The sequence below is a fragment of the Bactrocera tryoni genome, chromosome 3 (genome assembly GCF_016617805.1).
Source record: "Bactrocera tryoni isolate S06 chromosome 3, CSIRO_BtryS06_freeze2, whole genome shotgun sequence".
In the NCBI taxonomy this organism is placed as follows: Eukaryota; Metazoa; Arthropoda; class Insecta; order Diptera; family Tephritidae; genus Bactrocera; species Bactrocera tryoni.
In genome coordinates this window covers 18,757,593-18,780,239 of record NC_052501.1, presented here as the reverse complement: position 1 = coordinate 18,780,239, position 22,647 = coordinate 18,757,593, and the positions used below count along the sequence as shown (strand labels likewise).

The following is a 22,647-nucleotide window of genomic DNA, read 5'->3' as shown; positions in this document are numbered from 1 at the left end:
GTAAACAATTTTCAGACCGAGCTGTGCGCTCGTTTTAAAGAATATTTCGACCACAGATATGAATACATAACAGATTTTGACAAAACATGTTTTTTTTCTAACACATAGGCATAGAAAATCTGAACACTGCCATTGTTCCACAATGCACTTTTTTAAGTTTTTACTTTTAGTAACGCAGAATTCGTTCATAACAATTTAATTTACTACGGTTCATTTCGCGCAACCGCAAGCTGAAAATGAATCGCGCAAGTTCATTCCTTTGCGAATCTCACTTTCGCAATATCGTGTAAATAAATATGATGGTGTTATAATTTAATTACAAATAGTTTTTTTAGTTGAGTGCATTTACGTTGAATGCAAACGGTTTGGCGTTTAAAAGTTGGTAATTTTTAATGGATTATTGTGAATGTAAATTTCCTATACAGTATTTTCTTAAATGCAGAATTATTATAGGATTGAAGATAAACTAAGCAAATGTAATGTAAGCAAAAATAAAACAAAAAAAGTTAGAAACAAAAAACGAATTAAATCCTTAATGCAATAACAAAAATGCATCCAAAAGTGAATTGGGCGTTAGAATAACCAGCTTATTTTTATATGCGCACATATTTAAATGTAAAAATTCTGTATATATTTATTTTGTTTTTGAATGCACGTTTTGTAAAGATATCGTGATTTCTTTTGCGAAATAAATAAAACAGATATCAAAAATCGTCAAACAAATGGTTAAACTGACGACACACACACTTATATGTGGGCGCATGAACATAATCTCTACAAACATAAGCACTAGCTCCCATCTAGACTAAGACTCACTAAAAATATTCATTTCTTGTTTGAATGTTTTGCAAAAATAAATTGCACTAATTTTCATTTTAGTTCGAAGCCAATATGCACTACATTTTTGACACCTTTCGTTGCTACATTGGAAATTTTGCAATATCTTTTTGGGCACAACGAAGCCAGATGGTGTTGATTAAATGGTGGCGAATGTAGGAGGATTCGTCTTTACTCTAAGCATATATGTTGTTGGTTTTGTTGTTGGCGTTGGCGGTAATTTTTGTCGAGACTATTCACAGTTTACCATCATAGCTAAAATTTGGCTTTGTCTTATATTGGAAAGTCAAATCGGTCGACTGTTTCCAAATGAAGTGACGCACCGTACGCAAGTCCATGTTAGGATCTACCACCTATTCGGATTTAATATGCATATAAATATATTTACAAAAATAAAATAAATCAGATTTATACTCACAACATCGTTACACCATAACTCGATGCGATCCTCTGCAGGTACTTGTGATCCCTCGGAATTCGCATCACTTTGACTATTCTGCGAAGAATTTGAAGCGTTACCGCCACTCGGTGTTGTCTCTGCGCCCAGTACTTTTTCCAAAACATGCTCGCACACTTTGCGACATTGTATAAACTCGTTGGCAACTAGACGATCCTGCAGTACAAGAAAATTATAATAAGTATACGCGTGATTTACTTAAGAGAACCGAATAAAAAACAAGAATTCACCTTTTTGGTACGTTCAGGTTTAATCATTTGTGGGTGCGGCTGCAGGAAGAAGGGTATTTTTAAGAACTTCGGAATAGTCTTCTCGATCACTACATCTGTGACCCACTGTGGTACGGTTTCGTGCAATAACGTACTTTCACTCTCTCCAGCTGCATCACGCACCAAAAGTCGACAAACCGTACGTCCACCTACCTCACTGTGAAACAGTTATTTACAGCTATTGAAAATGTAAAATATTTCGTAAATATTTACCTAAAAATAACCGGTGTGTGCTTGGGCACCTGAAAGTAACCATTTCCATGGCTATCTGGCTCCAATTCACTTTGTGGTAAGCTGTGCGGTGGTGTCCAGCTTTCTAATAATGCTTCCAGTAGTAGTTTGCCATAATTTATCTGGAAATAACAATAAATCGTTAGACATTTTATTGGTTTTATCATGACATGTTTACATACCTTAGTCTCTGATGTTGGTTCCGCACATTCTGGAAGTCCAGCCTCTATAGACACCCACGCAGCAAAGCAGTCAACTTCATCCTGGCCTAATACAATTGTTGGCATCTAATAGAAAGAGTTTAAAACTGAATTACAGTACGCTTCCCAACTTCGTTATGACTTACTCCAGTCTTTAAATCCACCGTAAACCAATTTGGAATGTAAACTTGTTTATTACGTTTCTTCAATTCTTCATCAAAATCCACTTTGCCCAAATCCTCTTTTTTCATTACACGCAGCACATCGTAAATAGCAACATTCTCCTCAGTATCCTTGGTTACTATATAACGTTTGTCGTTTAAAACGACACATTTCTTAACGGCCGCACCACCTAGTTTTTATATGAATACATTATTTATTTTATATTCACCAACTTCATCTTGAAACTTTTACCTTTGATGCATGTCAGTTCTGTGTTCGACGCTATCGCCCACTGTGCGTCCATTCCTCCACTAGATGTTAAAGTACATTTGTCATATAACGGTAATTTCCAACAGCGTATATCTGAATTCCACGTGGTGGCCCAAACACCTGTTTTATCAATGTTATATCCAAGACTAAGCACTGGCGCACGCTCCTCACAAACTAATACCGAATTACTTGGGTTCCTTAACTCAGTTACTATGATATTCTTATCTCGACTGCCGGAAATCACATACTGAAAGTTTTCACTCATCAATAGCGCCCAAACACCTTCCTTGTGTACATGTAACGTCTGTATACACCGCTGTTGGCCCAAATTCCAAAGTTTGATTGTTCCATCTGAACTGCCAGAGACTACTTGACTGCCATCAGGTGAAACTACTAATGCACGTACATTTTCAGTGTGACCTCGCAGCTTCATGCTTCGTGTACAGGTACGAGGATCCCAAATACGTAATATATTTTCCGTTGAACCGCTAACAATAACCGTACCCGAAGGGTTCATAGCCAGACTGTATATAGAGTCCTTAGAACCGGTGAGACTAGAGGCTATTGTGGTAATAAATAATTTATGTGAATAAAATTGCATAAGTTAGTGGAATAATAGTTTGACTTACTTGTAACGGTATTGTTGCTGGCAGTCAGTGCGGTTAGGGTGTTAACGTCCCAAAGGAAAATTGCTTTGTCCAGCCCTGCACTTGCCACTTGTTCGCGATCTCTGGCATAGGCCAATGCCTGCACATAATCTCGATGTGTGCGTAGCGTTGACATGCAGAAGCCTTTATGGGCATTCCACACTTTGACGGTGGTATCACAGCTGGCGCTTATTACTATAAAATGTATAAGCATAATTTAATAATTGACAAAAAAAAAATCGGTTGCACTATAATATCTTTCACAAATAAAAAGGAACATGATTTTAATCATTCAGGTTGTATGGCAGCTTCAAGCTGTCTTCGGATATCGGCAGTACCAACAATTATAGAGAAAAGAACGAATTTTCAGATCGATATCTCAAAAATTGAAGGACTATTTAGCGTATATACAAACAGAAGGACGGGCAGACAGATAATTCATTATGCTGTTCAGGGTATTAAAACAAAAAAAAAAAACAATAAAACATTTATATACTCACAATTTCTGCCATTACAACAGAGCACTATATCATTAACCCAATCGTTATGGTGTTCCATTGATTGTATATATTTCTCTGAAGATTCTGTTCTTGTGTTCCATACTCGAATAATAGCATCACGCCCAGCGGAATATAGCTTGCCATTATTGGGATCGAGTTGTAGCGCATTTACACCGTTTCTGTGTTGTTTTTCCTCTGCATCTCGTATTACAAACGACACCTAATTTGAAGCAATGTGAAAAAATTAGTTTACACTAAGCTTGTCCCATTCTTATTAAATTCCTTTACATCCACTTTTATGTGCCGGTAATGTATTGCATTTGCAATTACTTGGCAAACCACTTCAGTGCATTTAGTAATCACTTTATAACCTACCTGCATTTTCTTACGTCCACCTTGACAACCTTTATGCGTTAACATGTCTGTTACCACTAATCCCAATCAATGGTAATGTTACTTTGGCAAAGCAATGCTGATGCAATTTTTTCGGTCCGATTGAATATATAGACGTTGGAAAAAATCGTTGTGCCCTTCTATTTATGGTAACAAGTGTATGCCGTGGGAAATACTAAGATTTTTTTCTTATTTCGTTTTGGACAAGTTTCTGAATAAATTCTTTTTCGTCTACATTTATTTTCACACCAAAATAAAAAACAATTAAAACTTGTTAAACAAATTTTCACTAATTGTCCTTTTTGCACAGTTGTTCTCTTCAGATTTCTATACTCTTTCGGATAACTTACGCCTGCCTTGACTCTCTTTCGCTAATAAATTGTCAACATTAATGACAGTTCCACGCTGCGAATGTCAATCTAAACGTACCGCACTTGAAATCTGATAAGAAACATTGATAATGTTGTCATATGCATAGAATTTTTCTGAATATTTTTACGACATGAAAAAAATTCCTTAAATATAAATATATATATACATATGTTTATAAATATATGCCCTTTGCTGCTGTATACAAAAATTTGTTTAATCTTTCTTTTTTATTGGAAATTAGTAAATTTTGAAGTAACATTACTACGCTATGTGCAACTCTGTAGAATTTTGTTGACAAATAAACCCTAATGTGGTTTTGAGTATTTTCTTTTCAATTCAATTCTATATCTTTGGGCGATTGGTTGTTTGGAAATTGCGTCGGGCGATGTTGTGCATAAAAATAAAAAACAAAATTGAAGATAATAAATTAAATTTCAAGTTCTAATGACGTGCATTTGTGATAGCTATCCAAATAAAGCAAGTGTATATTTATGAACGTAACGCGAAACCAGATAGAAGTGAACAAAGGCACGAAAGCTTTGTGACGACTGAAAGTTTTTTAAGTGAAGTTTTTATGTGAGGAAATTTAAATAAATTAAACTAGGAAAGACTATAATTGCATTGAACTTCCATAGTGTTGTTTGGTGTAATAATAGCAACATAGCTATTGGCGGCATAACATTGGGAACTACTCTACAACTACTGATTCATTGTCATAACTTTTCAGGATAGCATTTTAGGAATTGTTCAAGGTAGGTAAATAAAAGTTTATATCTAATGAATTTGAAATGGATATAAGCAGCTACTACTTCAATTGTCAATCAATAATAGCCGAACTTATTTATGAATATTTTTGCCCAAGAACGCAAACATACACATGCACAACGCAAACATTTTAGTGATAGCCCACATTAAACGCCTTATATCCTTGAGCGTCGTTGAACGGACGAAACGCACCCTTCAATCAAGAAATTTTACCATCATAGACCAGCGCATAAAAAGTCCTAAAACATGATTGTGAATGAAATAGCAGTGGGGTGTTGTTAAGCATGCAAAGGCACGAACGGTGAAATAGAACTTCCGCTCCTAGTATATGCCTATATTTGCGTTTGAACAATGCATGAAACGAAATATTTTATTATTTATACAAATGCGTAGCATATCCATTCCACATATGATTTGTCTATACTTATCATGGTTAAATATCTGTTCTTTCTGTGGTTTCACCGTTCGTATAGTATTTATAATCATACATACATACATATATTTGCCCCTATCCATACATACTTATGTATATACATACATATATCACATTTGTTGATTAAATTTTAATTCTGAAAGTTAATTACATATATTTTATTTTATTTTATTTCTCAGTATGCTACAAAACAAATTTATTTTGTATATTAGTAGACAATAATTTAGTATAGTATATGCTCGTGCATTTAACGATATTATGAAATGACCGTTATTTCGTTTTTCCAATTTGTGCACTGAACAGAGAATATTAAGTTTGCCAAGCTTTTTCTTATTTAAATACATAAATATAAATACAAATATAAAACTTTATATCAATAATATTTATATGCATCAGTATTCCAAAAATAAGGCTTCAAACCATAAAGCACGCCAAGTTAATTTAAATACGCACTATCATATCGTATTATATGTAAATAGAAACCAACTCGCTTCCATAAAAAGCATCTGCCTTCTAAACATAATAATTTCTAACCAATATACTTTTGTTTAAACACCGAAGCAAATCAAACGCTAACGCAACTATCATTTTAAACTCATTGTCTATGAAGCCCATTATTGCAAAGTGAGTAACTGAAAAGACTCCCAACTGAAAAAAGTTTTTAACGTTTTGGAAAGTTTATTTGCTTCCACTTGGGCAGCACACTTGCTGTACGTTTAATCTGCAACACGTTATTACTTCAACCATATTTGAACCGGCAGTAATTTCCGGCTTTAATGAGGATTCTTTTACCGCTACTTTGTAATACAATTTTTCATTGCTTTTGCGATCATTACATTTAGCTTCGAGTGTCTTATTTAGTTGGCTCAAACAAATACCCCTTCTTTTCCTTCTGAAGAGCATACCACCACTACCAGCTAAATACATATTTAGATTAAAACATACATTAGTATGCACATTCATTTCAATTCGTTGGCACAGCAATAACAGTCGTTGTGTCCAATCACTTGCTTCTATTGTGCTGTCACATGCCCTCAGTAAGCCCAATGTGCCACCGCCGCTCAACGGAAACAATCCCCGTATGTCCAACGTATTTGCGGCATTTGGCGCGCATATACGCTTATTTGCTATATACATACATACACATGTACTGTAAAATAAACTTATATATAAAAACTTTTTCTATTTCATTTGAAGCTACAATTCATCTGCCTAAATGAATTCAAGCAAATCGATTGTTTGGGCTTGTCAACAATTGTATTAAGTTCTTGTTAGTGTTCGAAAATTGTATGCACACATTCAAATAATACATATAATTAATCTTTATGCCGTAAGCTAGGCTGTTAGTTTAATTTCTATTTGGTGGGACTATGTTATTCCCAACTTCTTATATCAGCTAAGGTTTTGTTGGACTGTATAGTATTGAGGTTTGTTCGTATACAAAAAGTTATATATGCATGAATGATATAAAATTATTCGACTATATATTTCTAAAAATTAAAATATTACACTTTTTTGTTGTAAAATTTGGTGCATTTAGTGATGCCTTTAAAAAAATATGTAAATTTAAATATTTGAGTCTTTATTTAATATTTGTGAAACTATACATTGTTTTTATGAACTACGATTTTTCTTAATTATAATGTTTTGCTAACACCAAAACATATGTGTTATAGATATCAATAGGTAATTACTTCCTCTAAGTTATTTCCTTTACAACTTAATTTCACGCAAAGATTTTCGTGTAATGTCTGTACTCTGTTTAAAAATTCCAAAACGCCATAACTTCAACTTGTATTTGATTTGCACGGAACATGTAGACATGCCAGTATGAACAAGTGTTCAAAGTCACGTTAAAATGTGCAGTTAAAAATATTTACTGCGCTATTTCAGCCTGTCGACGAGGTGGGTGGCATCTTGGTTGAGGAAACAGGCTCTAAAATATGCTATACAAGCATTTGTATGTACTTGCATAAATGTGTAGATTTGGTTCATATTCACTTCCACATACATGTATGTAGATGCATAAATTTACAGGAAGTGCAATATTCATTCAACTAAAATATGCATTTTGCAACCTGAGCAACTAAAAATAAATCACTCTAACAGCATGACTAAATTATTCGTGTAGGCATGCAGAGATTATGAATGAAAAAGTAGTCACCTTCGTATATGTACATATGTATTTACGTGTATTTATGCAATTTGTAGAGATTCACTCAGGTATTCGTGGCATGCCTCTCTAAATAATTTTAATCTTATTTATTAAAATGTTTCAGAAATAAGTATTAACTTTGTATTCAAAAATCTGGCACTCATATGACAGACAGACAGCACAGGGCGCTTCGATTTTTTTTTTTTAATTAGCGATTTTTTCTCTCCCGAATCTCAATAAGTGGTCATGCAAATTGATTATAGACTAGGTATACTACACATATGTACATATATGCGTAAACTATAAAAATATATGTAGTATGTACATATGTCAAAAACAATTTATTTTCAAAGTTTCGCAAAACCGCAACCTATTCTATAACTCAGAAAATTTATCCATATTATTGCCTAATGAATATGTAGCTTTAATGAATAGTTCGCTTATATACATAGATCTAAATGCCAATAGCAAAGCTTAAATAATAAAGGAAAATAATTAACCCGTGCGCTATTGTTTATTAATAAAGGCATACATATGTATGTATGTATACCATATACCCAGTAGTCAAATCTACTAAATAATATATAAACTACTTCATAAATAACCGGTGCACCGTCAGCCCAACCGAATTGAAAATAGTGAACGGAAAATTATTTAGTAATAATTTTCAAAACTGAAAGCTTCATAATTTCTTGCAGAAAGTTCTAACTGTTATAGTAGTTACTGTAATGACAAAAATAAGTCTGACATTCTTTGAACAAATAAAAATCCAAGTCGGTCAGTTTATGTAGACCCGACGCTTGTTTGAAAAATACACGAGTGATGGGTTTTTAGCTTTGGTACCGCCGACGTTAACGTCATTTTTTTAATTGAACTCGATTGCTATTTGAAAACTTATGTTGAAATAATATTTTTTGCGTTTATCAAATTCTTTTACTTCTTATTGCGGCATTCTAAAAATAATAGTTCCATAATTATCACAAAAAATGTTATCTTTTCTAATAAGCTCCAGTTTTTATTAAAAACAGTGCCTTAAATTGAAGTCTTACACAATTGTATTCCCACAAAATCAAATAAATATTTATCATACAAGTACACGATCTATTTATTAATTGATAAGCTCTTTAAATGTATACAAATGTTGATAAGTGCCACCCAGTGTCAGCGTCCGAAGAAACAAACAAACAATCATGCCAACAAAAGCTTAGCAAATCAAGTTTATTCCGTGCGTTAACCGACCAGAACTGTCAACAAATATTTTACACACAAATGGATATATACTTATGTATATATGTATGTATTTATGTTTGTGCATGTGCAATGACACCTTCTCAACTAATTCATTGCTGAAATTGTGCGCACAATTTTAATCCAGTTTAATAAATCAACGCTGAACGTCTGATTGTCTGCGAAAAAGTTTCTCGACAGCAAGCTTTTCACTGACTCATAATGCATTTACGTAAATACGTAGTATTTTACCTTATCACTCGTTATCATTTTAAAATTACATACAAATTTCGTTACTTTTTGTTTTGTGTTTCCTCCGAATGTGTTTTGTATCGTTACAATTTGATTACTTTTGCTCGACTGTCATTACTCGTGCAATTCCTTCGCCTGCGTTCACACGCCACCCAGCTGATACAGTGCTACAATTAATATTCGTCGACACTTTATTGGAATGCGAACATTTGCTCTTTGTACGAGTCACTCCACTGAGCATTATAAATATTAGTTAATATTAATTAGTTAATATTATATGTATATACTTACGTATTTATATACGTATCTGGGCATGTGTGTTCTTAAGATGTATGAAGAAAGTGAGTGGATTTTCAAGAATTCGTCAAGATAAAGAAAATATTTGGCAAGCTGTCAAAATTTCATCACAATGTAAGTGAAAAGCATATGATAAAAATTTGTATGTAAAGAAAATTATGAACGCTACTCGTTGAACACCCTCTAAGCACTCTCATAGTAACTTTAACGCACCGAATATTCTCTTCCAAGGCGTCAATCGTCTCGGGCTTGTCTGGGTAGACAAGTGATTTCACATAACCAAAAAATAGTCGATTGGTGTTACATCCCACGATCTAAGAGGCCTCACCAAAAGTTTCAATTCAGACTCCAAAAATTCATTAATAATGGCTCTATATCGTTCCCTATTTACTGTAAAATTTTCACCGACTTCATTTTTGAAGAAAATTCCCAAACATTCCCTATGCGCATAGAGTACACCAAACAGTGATTTTCTAAGGATGCAATGGTGTCTCAACAATCTCTAAATGCGACAATTTTGCTTATTGCCGCACCCATTCAACCAAAAGTGTGAACTTCATCGCTGAACAATATTTTCTTGTGAAAGTCGTGAGTCGTCAGTGCGCACTGTACAGAGTCCCTCAGGATGCGCGTTATCGACTAGAGTTAACGTTGTCGAATTATGTCGACCGAATTCTGGACGCAGCGTGTGATGTGTTGTGCCAACCGAACCGAATTTAAGGTTTTTGCCTTGTAATTGCAAAATCAAAACAGCTCTGGCGCAAATCTTACATTATTTAATTAAATTCAGTGGAACTAACTTTTTAAACGGAACTCTACACCGTAATCGCAACTTTTCCACCTTGCTTAACGTTGGCGTGCAGTAGCAATCGCTTAGCGACAATTAAAAAAGTTCACTTACTTCACTTGCTTTTAATAACTTAGAGAAAGTTGAATTGGAAAAGTTTATCGCTGCGGTGACCATAGCAACGGATCTTTTCATCCAGTTTGTGGCACGAAAGTTGATTCTCGTACATGCTTTTGAACTTGCCAGCAGTAAGAATCGCCAATTAAACAGGTGCAGGTCTGGTATATAGAATCATATCTGCATACAGGGTTGTTCATACATGAGTTTCTTTTAAAAAATTTTAAAAATATTTTATCGATTGGCAAATGTTTTGTTAGATAAACGTTTTAATTTGATTTCACAAGCCGAGGAAGGTCGATTGAAATTCCTACAACATCGTTATGAGTTACCAGAATTTTATCCGACTTATTTTTCTTCTTTATTGGCGTAGACACCGCTTACGCGGTTATAGCCGAGTTAACAACAGCGCGCCAGTCGTTTCTTCCTTTCACAATGTGGCGCCATTCGGAAATTCCAAGCGAAGCCAGGTCCTTTTCCACCTGGTCATTCCAACGGAGAAGCGGTCTTTTTCTTACTCTGCTTCCCCCGCCGGGTACTGCGTCGAATACTTTCAGAGCTGGAGCGTTTTCGTCCATTCCGACGACATGACCTAACCAGCGCAGCCGTGGACTTTTAATTCTCTAAACTATGTCAATGTCGTCGTATATTTCACAAACATAGCTGATCGTTCCATTGATTGTGATATTCGTCGCGGCCAACGCGTAAAGAACCATAAATCTTTCGCAGAACCTTTCTCTCGTAAACTCTCAACGTTAACTCATCAGATGTTGTCACCGTCCCTGCCTCTGCACCTTATAGCAGGACGAGAATAATAAGTGGTCTTATAGAGTTTGGTTTTTGTTCGTCAAGAGAGGACTTTTTCCGAAGTAGCACATGTTGGCAAGAGATATGCTGCGTTGGATTTCGGGGCTGACATTGTTTTTGGTGTTAATACTGGTTCCAAGATAGACGAAATTATCTACGACTTCGAAGTTATGACAATTAACAATGATGTGGGAGCCAAGTCGCGAGTGCGACGACTGAATGGAAACATTTCGTTTTGCCCTCGTTCACTACCAGACCCGTTTGCTTCTGCCAAAATTATATGGAAATAAAAACAATATGTTTATGAACCACGGGTTATAAAACACCAAAAAGTCATCTTTCATCAAGTTTTTTGTTCAGATATTCATACCTTTGCACATAAAAATTTACTATTTACATTATTTGCATTTTTTAGAATGTCTGTAATAAATTAGCACCACATTTTACATTTTACAGCTATTTCACCTCTCCACATCCAATCTGCGCTTATTCTTTAGTTCTTGTGTATTATTAATAATTATTCAATCAAGAAAATAAACACATTAGACAGACTTATGCAAATAGTATTCGCATAACTTCTTACCTGAGAAGCACTGACCCCTAGCAAACTAGTCGAACAACTTGTCATAGCTAAAGCCGATTTCCGCTTGTTTACGAAATACCCTACTGCGGCATTCATTATGAAATCTCGCACATACTTGTCGCTGTCAACTCAGACTACTGTCTAACGTTTAAAACAAAAACAAAAGCCATAAAACAACAAGCTGCGTCTGTCTGAACTGTGGCTCCTCCAGCAGCTGGAGACTTCTGCAGCCCGCCATAATTAACAAACATACATAGTACATACAATTTTAAGAGACACATGTAAGTGCTTAAACCGGCTGAGCGAGAGTAGAACACCCAAAGAAAAGAAAAAAAGAAAACAGATGTTTCCCAAGCAGGTTGTGCTGTGTTTGCGCATGTGCGCAGGGGTATTTATAGTTTGAAATTCAACTGAAATATGCGATTTTGTAAATAGAATGCGCGCTTGGAGCAGCTTGCAACTCCAAACAAGCATATTTTATTCGAAGCAGGTCAACTTACACTGATGAACTGCTGAATGAATTGTACTTTTTTTGGTTTTGCTGTTGGTTGCAGAAAATATATTTCGGGATTGGAGAACAAAAACAAATATTAATCAGCGAATATATGTAGCTTTATTGTTTTTTTTAAATATTATTTATTAATATTTACAAACTTTTGCATGCGTTTGAATCAGTTGTCGAAGCACTTTTGTCACACCGATTCAGGTATCTCCAAAACAGGCGTTCTAAACTTACCAACCGCCGCTTCAGGTGTCGAAAAACGTTAACCTCTAAGTTTATCTTTTACGTAGGGGAATAAAAAGAAGTCATTCGTTGCCAAGAAAGGACTATACCGGTGGATGGCTTATCAAATCGATGTTTTAAGTACTCAAAAATGCAGTTGTTTCGGTCGATGTGCGAGAGCTCGCATTGTCATGGTGAAGAATGATACGTCTTCAGCAAATGATTTTCCAAATTTCTTGATAGACAACCGCCAAACAAATGGTTGTATACCACTCAGAATTTATTGTTCTGCGTTGTTCTAGTGGTATCGTAGCGACATGTCTAATTTTTACAAACGATCAGGCAATCATTTGATTGGAAGTGGTTTGTAAGCGAACAACTTTTGTGGGACTCGACTCGTGTGGTAGTTAACAGCTGTTTACTTTCGGGGTCATACGAATAAATCTACGATTCATCATCTGTCATGATGACATAGACGTGTTTCGATGCACCGTTGTCGTATTTTTTTCTTTAGCAAATCTCTTCACCAATCAATACGAGTCTTTTTTAGCGATTGACAAATTGTGTAGGATCCAGCGTGAACAAATTGTTTTTTTAATCCAATGTTCATGCAATATTAAATCTCACGATAGATCACATGACGATCTTGCAATATCAGTTTCTGCACAGCATCAATAGTTTCTGGAACAACTACAGATTTGGAACGACTTTCGTGAAATTCGTCTTGGAGTGGTTTACGACCTCGATGGAATTCATCATACCATCGATAACCACTGGTCCTTGATGGACCTTCATCGCTAAAAATTTAATTAAGTTGAATGATGTTTGGTTGCTTTTCCTTTGTTTCAAAAGTTGTAAAAAATCAGGCGCAAAAATGTTCAGAATTTAATTCAATTTTTTTGCCGAGAAGAATATTTTAAGTCACTGTAAACAACACAAATAACGCTCGTATGTCAAAACGTTCTAAGTAAGTGGAACATCAAAAATGTCAAACTTGACGATGATTTCGTGAGTTACCCCATTGCTAGGGTATCCAAATCCGGAAACATAAAAGGCAACCTACGTATGCTTCGATGTAAGACCACCTGACATCATGACATACTATATATATTTATGTAGGTACAATTGAACATCAGCTGTTTTCATTGATGCCATTTCTTAGACCAGTCTAATACTTACATATACATATGCATATATTTATACGTACCTAGGATTGTGTATGTTTAGATTATTAGTCAAACATGTGTATAATTACAGTCTCTTTAGTCTTAACAGTCGCATATGGTGTCTCTAACCGGAATACCATATTAAAAAGCATTAGAAACCCCAAGTGATCTAGAGTAAAAAACAACTACATTTTCACTCATTTATCATCAGTTTTAATACAAATATTTATTATATCCCCAAAAAAAGACTCTTTTCAAAGGAGTCGTCCACTTTTTCATACACTTGTTATGAGGCTTGGCTGGGATGGCCTTCCATACTTTTAGCGAATTTTGGTTTCTTCGGTTTTGGCTCATTTTTTGAGCATTTTTCCTGTATTGTTGAACATTTTCGGCATATTCATACACCCACGACTCGTCACCAGCAAAGATGCCCTTAATGAAAGAGGGGTTCCCAGCTACATTGTCAAGCATTTCTTTCACGAAAGAGTCAGGTCTTTGGGTACGAGTTTACCACTAACACGCTTCATATTCAAAACATTAATAACCGAAATATTTTGAGTCGACTCATAACAAGTCAGTTCTATCCCTAATGACAATACGACGATTTTCAAACATTGTCATTAAGAGAGATAGCGAAATGAATGAAGCAAGTTTTCGATGATGTCTCGACCGCCATTCAATGCTTTGTGCCACTCAAATACTGGTGTTTGTGTTGAGGTACATAAACTCCTCAAGACCAGCACGGGTCAAATTTGATCAGATGGCATACAACCTTAACATTCCCAACAAAAAATTTGAAAATTCCTGAAAAACTGCAGAACTATGAAGGAATACCCTCTAATACTCCAACTTATAATTCACTACTAATTTACATACATCATTTATTGTTTACATACTTTCATTTGTAATCTAACCGTAGAAGACCTAATTGCCCCATAATTTATTAATTTCCATTGAGTGGAAACTTGTTTGTATTGTTGTAATTCGACATGTAACAACTCGTGTTGCATAAGTGCTTAATCCTCTTGACTCATGGTTCCTAAAAAAGATTTGATAAGATAAAAATTTATCGAATATCGAAACTCACAGATAAAAACGTTACCCTTTTAGTGACTGAATCAATAGTTGTTCTATTTGCCATAATAATTATTCTCCTTCATGGCTCTTAGTACGGTTCCGGTGATAAATCATTAGCGGAAATTATTGTGTTTTAACGAGGCAAGCGCCAATTTTTCCTAATGGTCAATTATTATCGCTTGTTTGTTGTACTTCAATTTTGGTTAGACGAAAATTCCATTAATTATTGACCTTTTTGTATATTTTTTTATGAGCTTATACTTTATTCTATCACATAGTAATTTTGAAATATTAAATTAATAGACATTGCATATTTTTAAAATAGTTTGGCAATTTCAACGGCAGGTTAAGGCAACTTTTTTTTGTCAAGGCTAAAGTAGTACTTTTCACACATGAATCTTTTATATTTAGTTTTTTTTTTTCTATCTAATTCTGGTAGTTTAACATACTTTTGGATGCATTTAAACCCATTGTCGAAGCTCGTTTGCCACTCTGATTAAGGCATCTCCCAAGCATGCCTTTTGAAGACATCAACCGCCTCTTCAGGTGCCGAAAAATGTTAACTTCTTAGTTTATGTTTTACGAACAAGAATAAAAAAGAAGTCATTCGGTGCCAGTCGATGTGTGAGAGTAATCCTGATTTCGTGAAATACACCTGGCAAACAAATGGTTGTATACCACTCCGATTTTACTGCTCTGCAATGTTCCTGTGGTATGGTTCCGACATATCCAGTATTTTTAAAAGAACAGACAGCCATTTGCTTGGAAGTGCGGCTCAACTTAAAACACACATACAGTCGACTGATGTTTATGTTCGGGCTCATACCCGTTAATCCACGATTCATCACCTATAACGATGTCATAAACTTTTTTCGAAACACCATTCTCATATTTGTGAAAGATCCAACGTGAACAAATTTTTTTACAGTCCAATGTTCATGCAATATTGAATGCATGCTAGTCCCAATAATTTTCATGGTTGTCTCAATCTCACGATGGATCACATGACGATCTTGCAAAATCATTTTGCGCACAGCATCAATAGTTTCCGGAACAACAATAGATTTTGGACGACCTTCCAGAAATTCCTCTTAGAGACCTCGATTGAATTCATCATACCATCAATAAACACTGGCCCTTTTTATGGCTTCATCGTTAAAAATTGAATGAAAATCATCGATGCACTGTTGCTGAGTTAATCCACGTCGAAAGTTGCAAAAAAATAATCACACGAGAATATTCGGTATTTTTGTTGAGAAGAATATTTTAAGTTACTGTAAACAACACAAATAGCGCTCTTATGTCAAAATGTTCTAAGTATGCATGCCATCAAAAATATCAAACTTTACGATAAAATTGCGAGTTGCCAGATTGCAGCACTAATAATATATACAGACAGGCAAATGAACATAGACGGACATAGCTAAATCTAATAAGTTTTGAAGGGTCTGCGACGACCTTGGATGTTACAAATTTCAAAGCAAACTTAATATACACTGTTGAGCGTTTAAAAAGTGTCGCAGATTTGTTTGCGAACAGTTGATATAGAGCAGGAAGACTGAAAGGTTAAGGACGCCACTAGAATTAAACCGAAACTTCAGGAAGTGGTACTATCCCAAGTTAATGAAAACTATTCCAAATTGCATAATTACTACTCATCGACCGTTTTTCCGGATCTTACCTGTAGCTCTTCTTTGTCGATATTTTGAGTTATGTTGACTTTGCTTTCATTGATCGTCTGTCTCTCAATATTGTACAATCCGTCCATTAATCTGACGGAATCCAATTGATTTTTCTACTCAATCCCCAGCCCTTTGCTGACCCTTTAAAGATGACAACATATTTGTTTACTCTGACGTCCGCAGTGTGTCACTTAGTGCCGTCCTGTTCGTATCAAATGCGGTTTACGTGCACATCCAAGCGTTTGTAGCCAAATAATTCAGTTTGCCATGACACCACCGACCCATCAAAATTGTATTTGCTCAATAATAAAACCTTTGCGTGAGCCTCGCAAGGATTCGTGTTTGTAGTTAAATTATAGTACCATTAAATACATTTTCCCCATACGCCAGACACTGCCATGTCAAGGTAAAAGGTGCTTGCGCCTTTCAACTAAATTTTTAATTTGTCGACGTGGCAAGTACACGAGTCTGCACAAATAGAATAATTGTAAAGCAAAGAACTTAGACCGGCATGTGGCAAATTCAGCGCGTACGGAGCACCTACACATACATACGCGCATATTAGCCTATGTGGACTATGTGAGCTCACAGAAGTAGTTGAGGGAGGTCCTCGTAGCTAACTGTAAACAAGAAATACTTGCACACGAACATATAGACATGCGTTAATGTATTCTTAGCACGCTATTGAGATTTAAAAATACACTCAACAATATATACAGACATGTAGAAATTAGAAACCGTCATATATAGTAAAAATATGCGTTGTTCTAAAGTTATGGCAAACATATAGTAGCATAGTTCTAGTGAAACGAAACCTCAAATTATCGCCATTAACGTTTTGGTTTCGTCCTACTTCACGCAAGCTCTCAACTCGTAGTACAACGTAGTCTTAAAGTCGACTTTCATTCAATATAAATTTTAATGTCATTTGACTTGCCTTGATACTTTTAGATAGAGCTTTAAATGTAATGGTATAATTTACTTGACTGTTTTTGTTTTGCGGTCCCGGTTTTGTACCCGGTCAGCTCGCCAATATCTCTTATTGACCGATTCAGCACTTTTGAAACGCGTCTCTATCAAACGTAGCAAAATGCCCGATTTTACTACCCTGAACAAGGTATATTATGTTTGACATGAAGTCTTTAACAAGAAGAAGGAAAGGTCGGAGACCCTCACATACAAATGATCAGCGTGACGAGTTGAACAGATTTAAGCATATCCGTCTGTCTATATACATATATGTTTACTAGTCCGCCAGATAACGTTATGGTATTACATTCTTTCTCTAAAAAGTTGTTTGAATTGTCGATATCAGACCATTATAGCCCTACAAACTGATCGATCAAAATAAAGTCCTTGTATAGAAAACTTTTTGATTTGAAAAATTATCGTCACGAAATTTGGCATGTATTATTGTCCAAGCCAAGGCTATATATAATATTCAAACATATTGTTTGAATCGGATTACTATTGTATATAGTTGCCATACAAACTGATTGATCAAAATAAAGTTCTTGTATGGAAAACTATTTTCTTATAGAGTATTGTCCACAGCAGCGCTACAATATCCAAACAAATTGTTCAGATCGAACTACTATAGCATATAGCTCATCAATTGGTTTTTCGGGTGTTGCTGAATCCTTAAGTAAATTGGCATCAAGAGACAGATAACTCTACTATAATTTCCTATCGCTCTGCCATATCTTCCTCTTTTGTATTTTTTGTTATTGTCGTTGTGGCGGCAGAAAACATTCTTGAAATAATTTCGAGGAATATTGCCGAGTTGACAGTCTTCGATCGGATAAAAATCTGATCCGTTCTGATTACTTTAAACCGACTATTGTGCAAACGGATATTCGTTTAACGATGGAACAATAAGATCGGGAGATTGTAGAAAATTTGCCCCATACAAGCCTTTCATCCGCTCTATTTATGGTGATAATATTTAAAAAAATCTATGAAATCGAAATATATATACATATATATATATCATCTGATCCAATTTGACCCGAACTGGTTTATTCAAACTGACCGTGCAAATCGGATCTCAACATCTCTTACCCATAGACTCAACACATTAGTGAAGAGTTGTCTATTTTTAAAGCAATAATCGACCTTTGTTTGAAAATTCAGGAAATTCATGATTTTTTTTATTAATCAAGATAAAAATCAATTATACAATATATTTGAACTCTGTTCATTTATTGAGAGGTTTAAGGTACAGCAGCGTAATTGAATTACTTTAAGATTACGAAATTATAATTGTTTAGAACATCATACAGTAAATTAACTCAACACAAAACCTAAGTTGTCATAAAACAGTTAATTTATATTTCACATTTTGCTTATCGTTTCTAAATAAGTAAATAAACAGCATATAAATATTCTAACATTCCACTCAACACTGCATCAATGAATATTTATTATAATTTTGCAAATTTTCCCAACTGCACACGTAAAAAGCCTGCACTCACTCCTTAATGTACATACATATGTATGTTTGTATATATTTCCAAATTATTGAAAATGAAAATCTCTTGCATTTTCGATTTTTCTTCTTATCCCATTTAAAAAATTGCATACAAACTAAACAAAACGACTACGATGTCAGGATTTGACAGCAAAATGGCAGCGGAAGGCTTGCGTCAGTGTCTGCTGCTATGGAGCGTCGACTATTGGAATCTAGAAGGTAAACAAGCGAGCACTCAACCAGTGAACCACAATCACCATATATCGCATATGAGTTATGGAAATAAAGCTTTTGGTTCTTTTGATTTTTCCAATTTAAATACTTAATGCCGTTAGATATTTTCGTTTGTGTGCTTGTTGTGTGTGAGGTACGTTTTGTGCCTTTGCACTTTTATGCCTTTTGTAATGTATTCAGTTTTTTCACATTATAATAGTTTTTTGTTTGCATAAATCAATTCTAGACCTTTTGTGTTAGTGGATAGTTATTCTAGTTTCCTTGCTTGACTTCGTTGCAATAAAAAAAAAAAAACTAGAAGTAATTATTTTCTCATGCAAATCGAAAGTAGTGCGCAGCAGACGCCCTTCATTTGAATGCAGTGGAGGCATGTGTGTTGTTGCTATTATGCACTTTCTTACAAATAAACGTTTCTTAAAATAGTTTTTTAATTTTATATAAAGTTTTTATTTTCTAAATAGTTTTGCAATTACATATTTATAAATCTATTATAAGGCGTATGTTGAGTTGTGTGTTTGAAAGCTGCGTATTATAGTATTTGTTATCTCAATTGTATTATTTATAAAAATTACGCATTTAATGCAAAAAAATAACTGTTTTGTAATATTATAATTTCATTTGTATTTATAATTTCATATTATTTATTATTTTCATTGTTTCTTTTTTCACTTTTCTTCAGTTATGGCTGACAGCGCTTTCAAGTCGCGTGACATTGGCTTGCGTGCCCAGAAGAAGATCCTCTCGCGCATGGCCACCAAGAATATAGCGAAAACCTTTATTGACGGCACAACCGCATCGCTTCTTGATAATTTATATCGCCTTTGTAAAATGCATGTAAGTGCGCGCTCCAATCAACTTTTTCACCAGCTCCATACAAACATATGTACATATGAATAAATAAAATTTAATAACCACAATTTGTGAGAACTTTTCATATTAAGTATCTTCATATTATATACTCGTATATACATACTTACATACTTCGTTAATAAAAGCTGCCTCTTTTCTTACACCAACTTTCAATTGCACAATTGTATTTACATTTACATATCTACTTTAATGCAGACGGGCAACAAAGTTAAAGCGGAGAAGCTGATAAAAAATATAATAAAAATTGTTATCAAAATTGGTGTCCTACATCGAAATAATCAATTCAGTGCCGACGAACTGAAGGATGCGGAAGTCTTTAAGCGGAAGTTTCAAGTAAGTGTAATCAAAATATGTTTGCATATAAATATAATTAAATGCAAGTAAATATATAACAACAAAAGTAATTGCAAATAATATTATAATTTATAACCAGTAAATATTAAAAAAAAGGGAGATAATTCTTTAAATGTGTCCAACTTGTGTACACGAATACACTATTCAGCTTTCATTAAGGGGTTACATGGGTTTCCTCGGGTAAAAACAGCCTTTTTTCAAAAATTTTTTTCTGATAAAAAAATGAAATACATATTTTATTCGAATTTTTTATTGTTACTCTATTAGCAAAAATATTAGGATATTTTTGGGAAAAAATATTTTAAATATTTATTTTATATATTAATATACATATTTATTGAGTAGTTCTCGAGAAATCTTTCCAACCGACTTCAAAAACACAGTTTCACAGAAAAACGCGTTTAAAGACGCCGGTCTTAGCCTAGCTAGCCTCGAGCGCACAAGTTCTGAAGGCTGTATCTCCGAAACTATTAATCGGATCAACTTGAAAATTGAGGACAATATTCTAGAGGTGTTGTAGATTTTAATAAGAATTTAATAATTTTGTCAATAGATGTCGTTGCAGTCGCATATCTCCAGTGCTACCAATCACATTGTGTCATACCATATAGTGTTGGAAAGATGAGATTTTAAGCTTCATTTATCAAAAAAAAAATTAAATTCGGGGAAGTTGAAAAAAAGTTACAGCTGTTCAAAAATAAGTCAAAATAATGACAAAAATCGCTATATTTTGAAGTTTTTATATAAAAAGGGGAAGAATGCCACGCAAGTCACCAATGAAATTTGTGAAGTTTATTGAGACGATGTTGTATCAGTTCGTGTAGCACAACAATGGTTCGCTCGCTTCCGTTCTAGAAATTTCGAAATTTCGAGTCATTTTTTTATTTATTTATTAGTATAAATATAAAAAAAGTAAGTTGAAGTTTGATTAGAAATATCAAAAGACTTTTTCGACTACTCAATAAATTAACTATTTTCATCCATTTAAAAATAATTTTTTAACGGTATTTAAAATATGAAAATTAGACATATTTCGAATGTATTTTGTATACCACCCTTATTTACCTGATCTAATACGAGTAAAATGTATATTGAACCTGATGTACTATGTAATCAAAATTGAACCGAACTGCCAAAAAAGAATACATTTTTTAGCAGAAAACTTGAGACCATTCAATCTAATTTTCCAACAAATTGTGATCAGCCTCGGCGGGGATGACGAATTTTGTTTACTTTTCCCGTTTGGGTTTATATTCAAGATTCAGGTCTTTCGATATGAATCTAACATGGACACGCTTCATACCCAAAAAAATTAATCAAAATTAGTTGGGTCGATTCAAAATACATGTGATTTCCTCTGCTATCTCTCTAATGGCAACACGACGATTGAACTAAGACTTTTTTTTAATTTTTTTATGTTATCGTCATTAAAAGAGGTGGATGGATGACTCGTATGAGGCAAGTTTTCGATAACTTCTCGACCTTCACTGTGCCGTGATTCCATTGGAAACACAAAATTTAAAGCAACTACGTTAACTTTTTTTGGTGGTAAAAATTACCAAACAAACAAACAAAGTGATATATGAAAATCTAACTTCACACTAACATCAAAAAATTTGCACCGATCGGGGTAAACATTTTTCGGCTTGGACGCGCAGTTTTTAATGGTCAGTCCGAATCAATTTTTATCCGATAGAAACTCATTAAACAAGAGCTAACGTTTTTATCGTTTGTTTCAGAGTTTTGTGATACAAAAAAAAAAAAAATTACCGACTAGATTAATGCTTAAAAATTAAATTTCACCATACAATTTTTTGAAACATTTTATTTACTTAATCTAATTATTTCAGAATACACAACTTGCAGTGATTTCCTTCTATGAAGTAGATTACAGCTTCGACCTGCCGTATATGCAAAAGTCCATTGCTGAATCACATGCCACCCTCAAGTCAATTGTCCAACGACATCTCACCGAAAAGTCGCTAAATCGCATCGATGAAGTCTTTAACTTTTTCGGTGATACCGCACTCTTAGAGACCGCCTTCAAACCCAATTCGCCATATCGTGAATTAATGGGGAAAATTGTCAGCGACATAAATACTGCCATGGAAGCGGGAGACATGTAAGTAAGCGTGTGCGCCGTGTATGTGCAACACAAAATTTGTATTATGGACACTTTGACACGCTTACACACTCAACTCCTCGTCTTGTCTCGTCTCGTCCAAAGGACTGCAAAGTACTTTAAACGCGGCGGCAAAAAGCGAAGATGTGAACGCAAATGAAAGGCTTAAATGGAATTTAGGTCATTA

General features: G+C 34.5%; 2 protein-coding genes across 5 annotated transcripts; one reads left to right on the top strand and one right to left on the bottom strand.

Moving 5' to 3' along the window:
• Window positions 1-213: 213 nt before the first annotated feature.
• LOC120770195 (WD repeat-containing protein 48 homolog) lies at window positions 214-4,329 on the bottom strand. The gene is made up of 10 exons (XM_040097435.1): window positions 3,949-4,329; window positions 3,574-3,793; window positions 3,056-3,268; window positions 2,409-2,987; window positions 2,141-2,346; window positions 1,977-2,081; window positions 1,777-1,916; window positions 1,525-1,720; window positions 1,256-1,450; window positions 214-1,190 (listed from the first exon to the last, which is right to left on the bottom strand). Exons 1-10 carry the CDS (start codon window positions 3,991-3,993, stop codon window positions 1,074-1,076), a joined length of 2,016 nt encoding a protein of 671 aa, XP_039953369.1. The 5' UTR covers window positions 3,994-4,329; the 3' UTR covers window positions 214-1,073.
• A 363-nt stretch (window positions 4,330-4,692) lies between these two features.
• Window positions 4,693-22,641, top strand: LOC120770196 (tumor necrosis factor alpha-induced protein 8-like protein). Of its 4 annotated transcripts, XM_040097437.1 has the most exons (7): window positions 4,693-4,914; window positions 4,974-5,090; window positions 19,022-19,099; window positions 19,794-19,948; window positions 20,180-20,317; window positions 22,189-22,460; window positions 22,566-22,641. In XM_040097437.1, exons 3-7 carry the CDS (start codon window positions 19,036-19,038, stop codon window positions 22,618-22,620), a joined length of 684 nt encoding a protein of 227 aa, XP_039953371.1. In that variant the 5' UTR covers window positions 4,693-4,914; window positions 4,974-5,090; window positions 19,022-19,035; the 3' UTR covers window positions 22,621-22,641. The 4 variants fall into 4 exon arrangements, with proteins under 4 accessions (XP_039953371.1, XP_039953370.1, XP_039953373.1 ...); XM_040097436.1 differs by having other exon boundaries at window positions 4,693-5,090; XM_040097439.1 differs by lacking the exon at window positions 19,022-19,099 and having other exon boundaries at window positions 4,693-5,090.
• The last annotated feature ends 6 nt before the right edge of the window (window positions 22,642-22,647 follow it).

Coding starts and splice junctions, on each gene's coding strand:
- LOC120770195 (XM_040097435.1), bottom strand. CDS start 3,993: ATGTTAACGCATAAAGGTTGTCAAGGTGGACGTAAGAAAATGCAG. Junction 3,794..3,948: donor GTGGACGTAAGAAAATGCAG/GTAGGTTATAAA, acceptor GCTTCAAATTAG/GTGTCGTTTGTAATACGAGA. Junction 2,988..3,055: donor CAGCAACAATACCGTTACAA/GTAAGTCAAACT, acceptor TTACCACAATAG/CCTCTAGTCTCACCGGTTCT.
- LOC120770196 (XM_040097437.1), top strand. CDS start 19,036: ATGGCAGCGGAAGGCTTGCGTCAGTGTCTGCTGCTATGGAGCGTCGAC. Junction 19,949..20,179: donor ATCGCCTTTGTAAAATGCAT/GTAAGTGCGCGC, acceptor ACTTTAATGCAG/ACGGGCAACAAAGTTAAAGC. Junction 20,318..22,188: donor TCTTTAAGCGGAAGTTTCAA/GTAAGTGTAATC, acceptor TAATTATTTCAG/AATACACAACTTGCAGTGAT.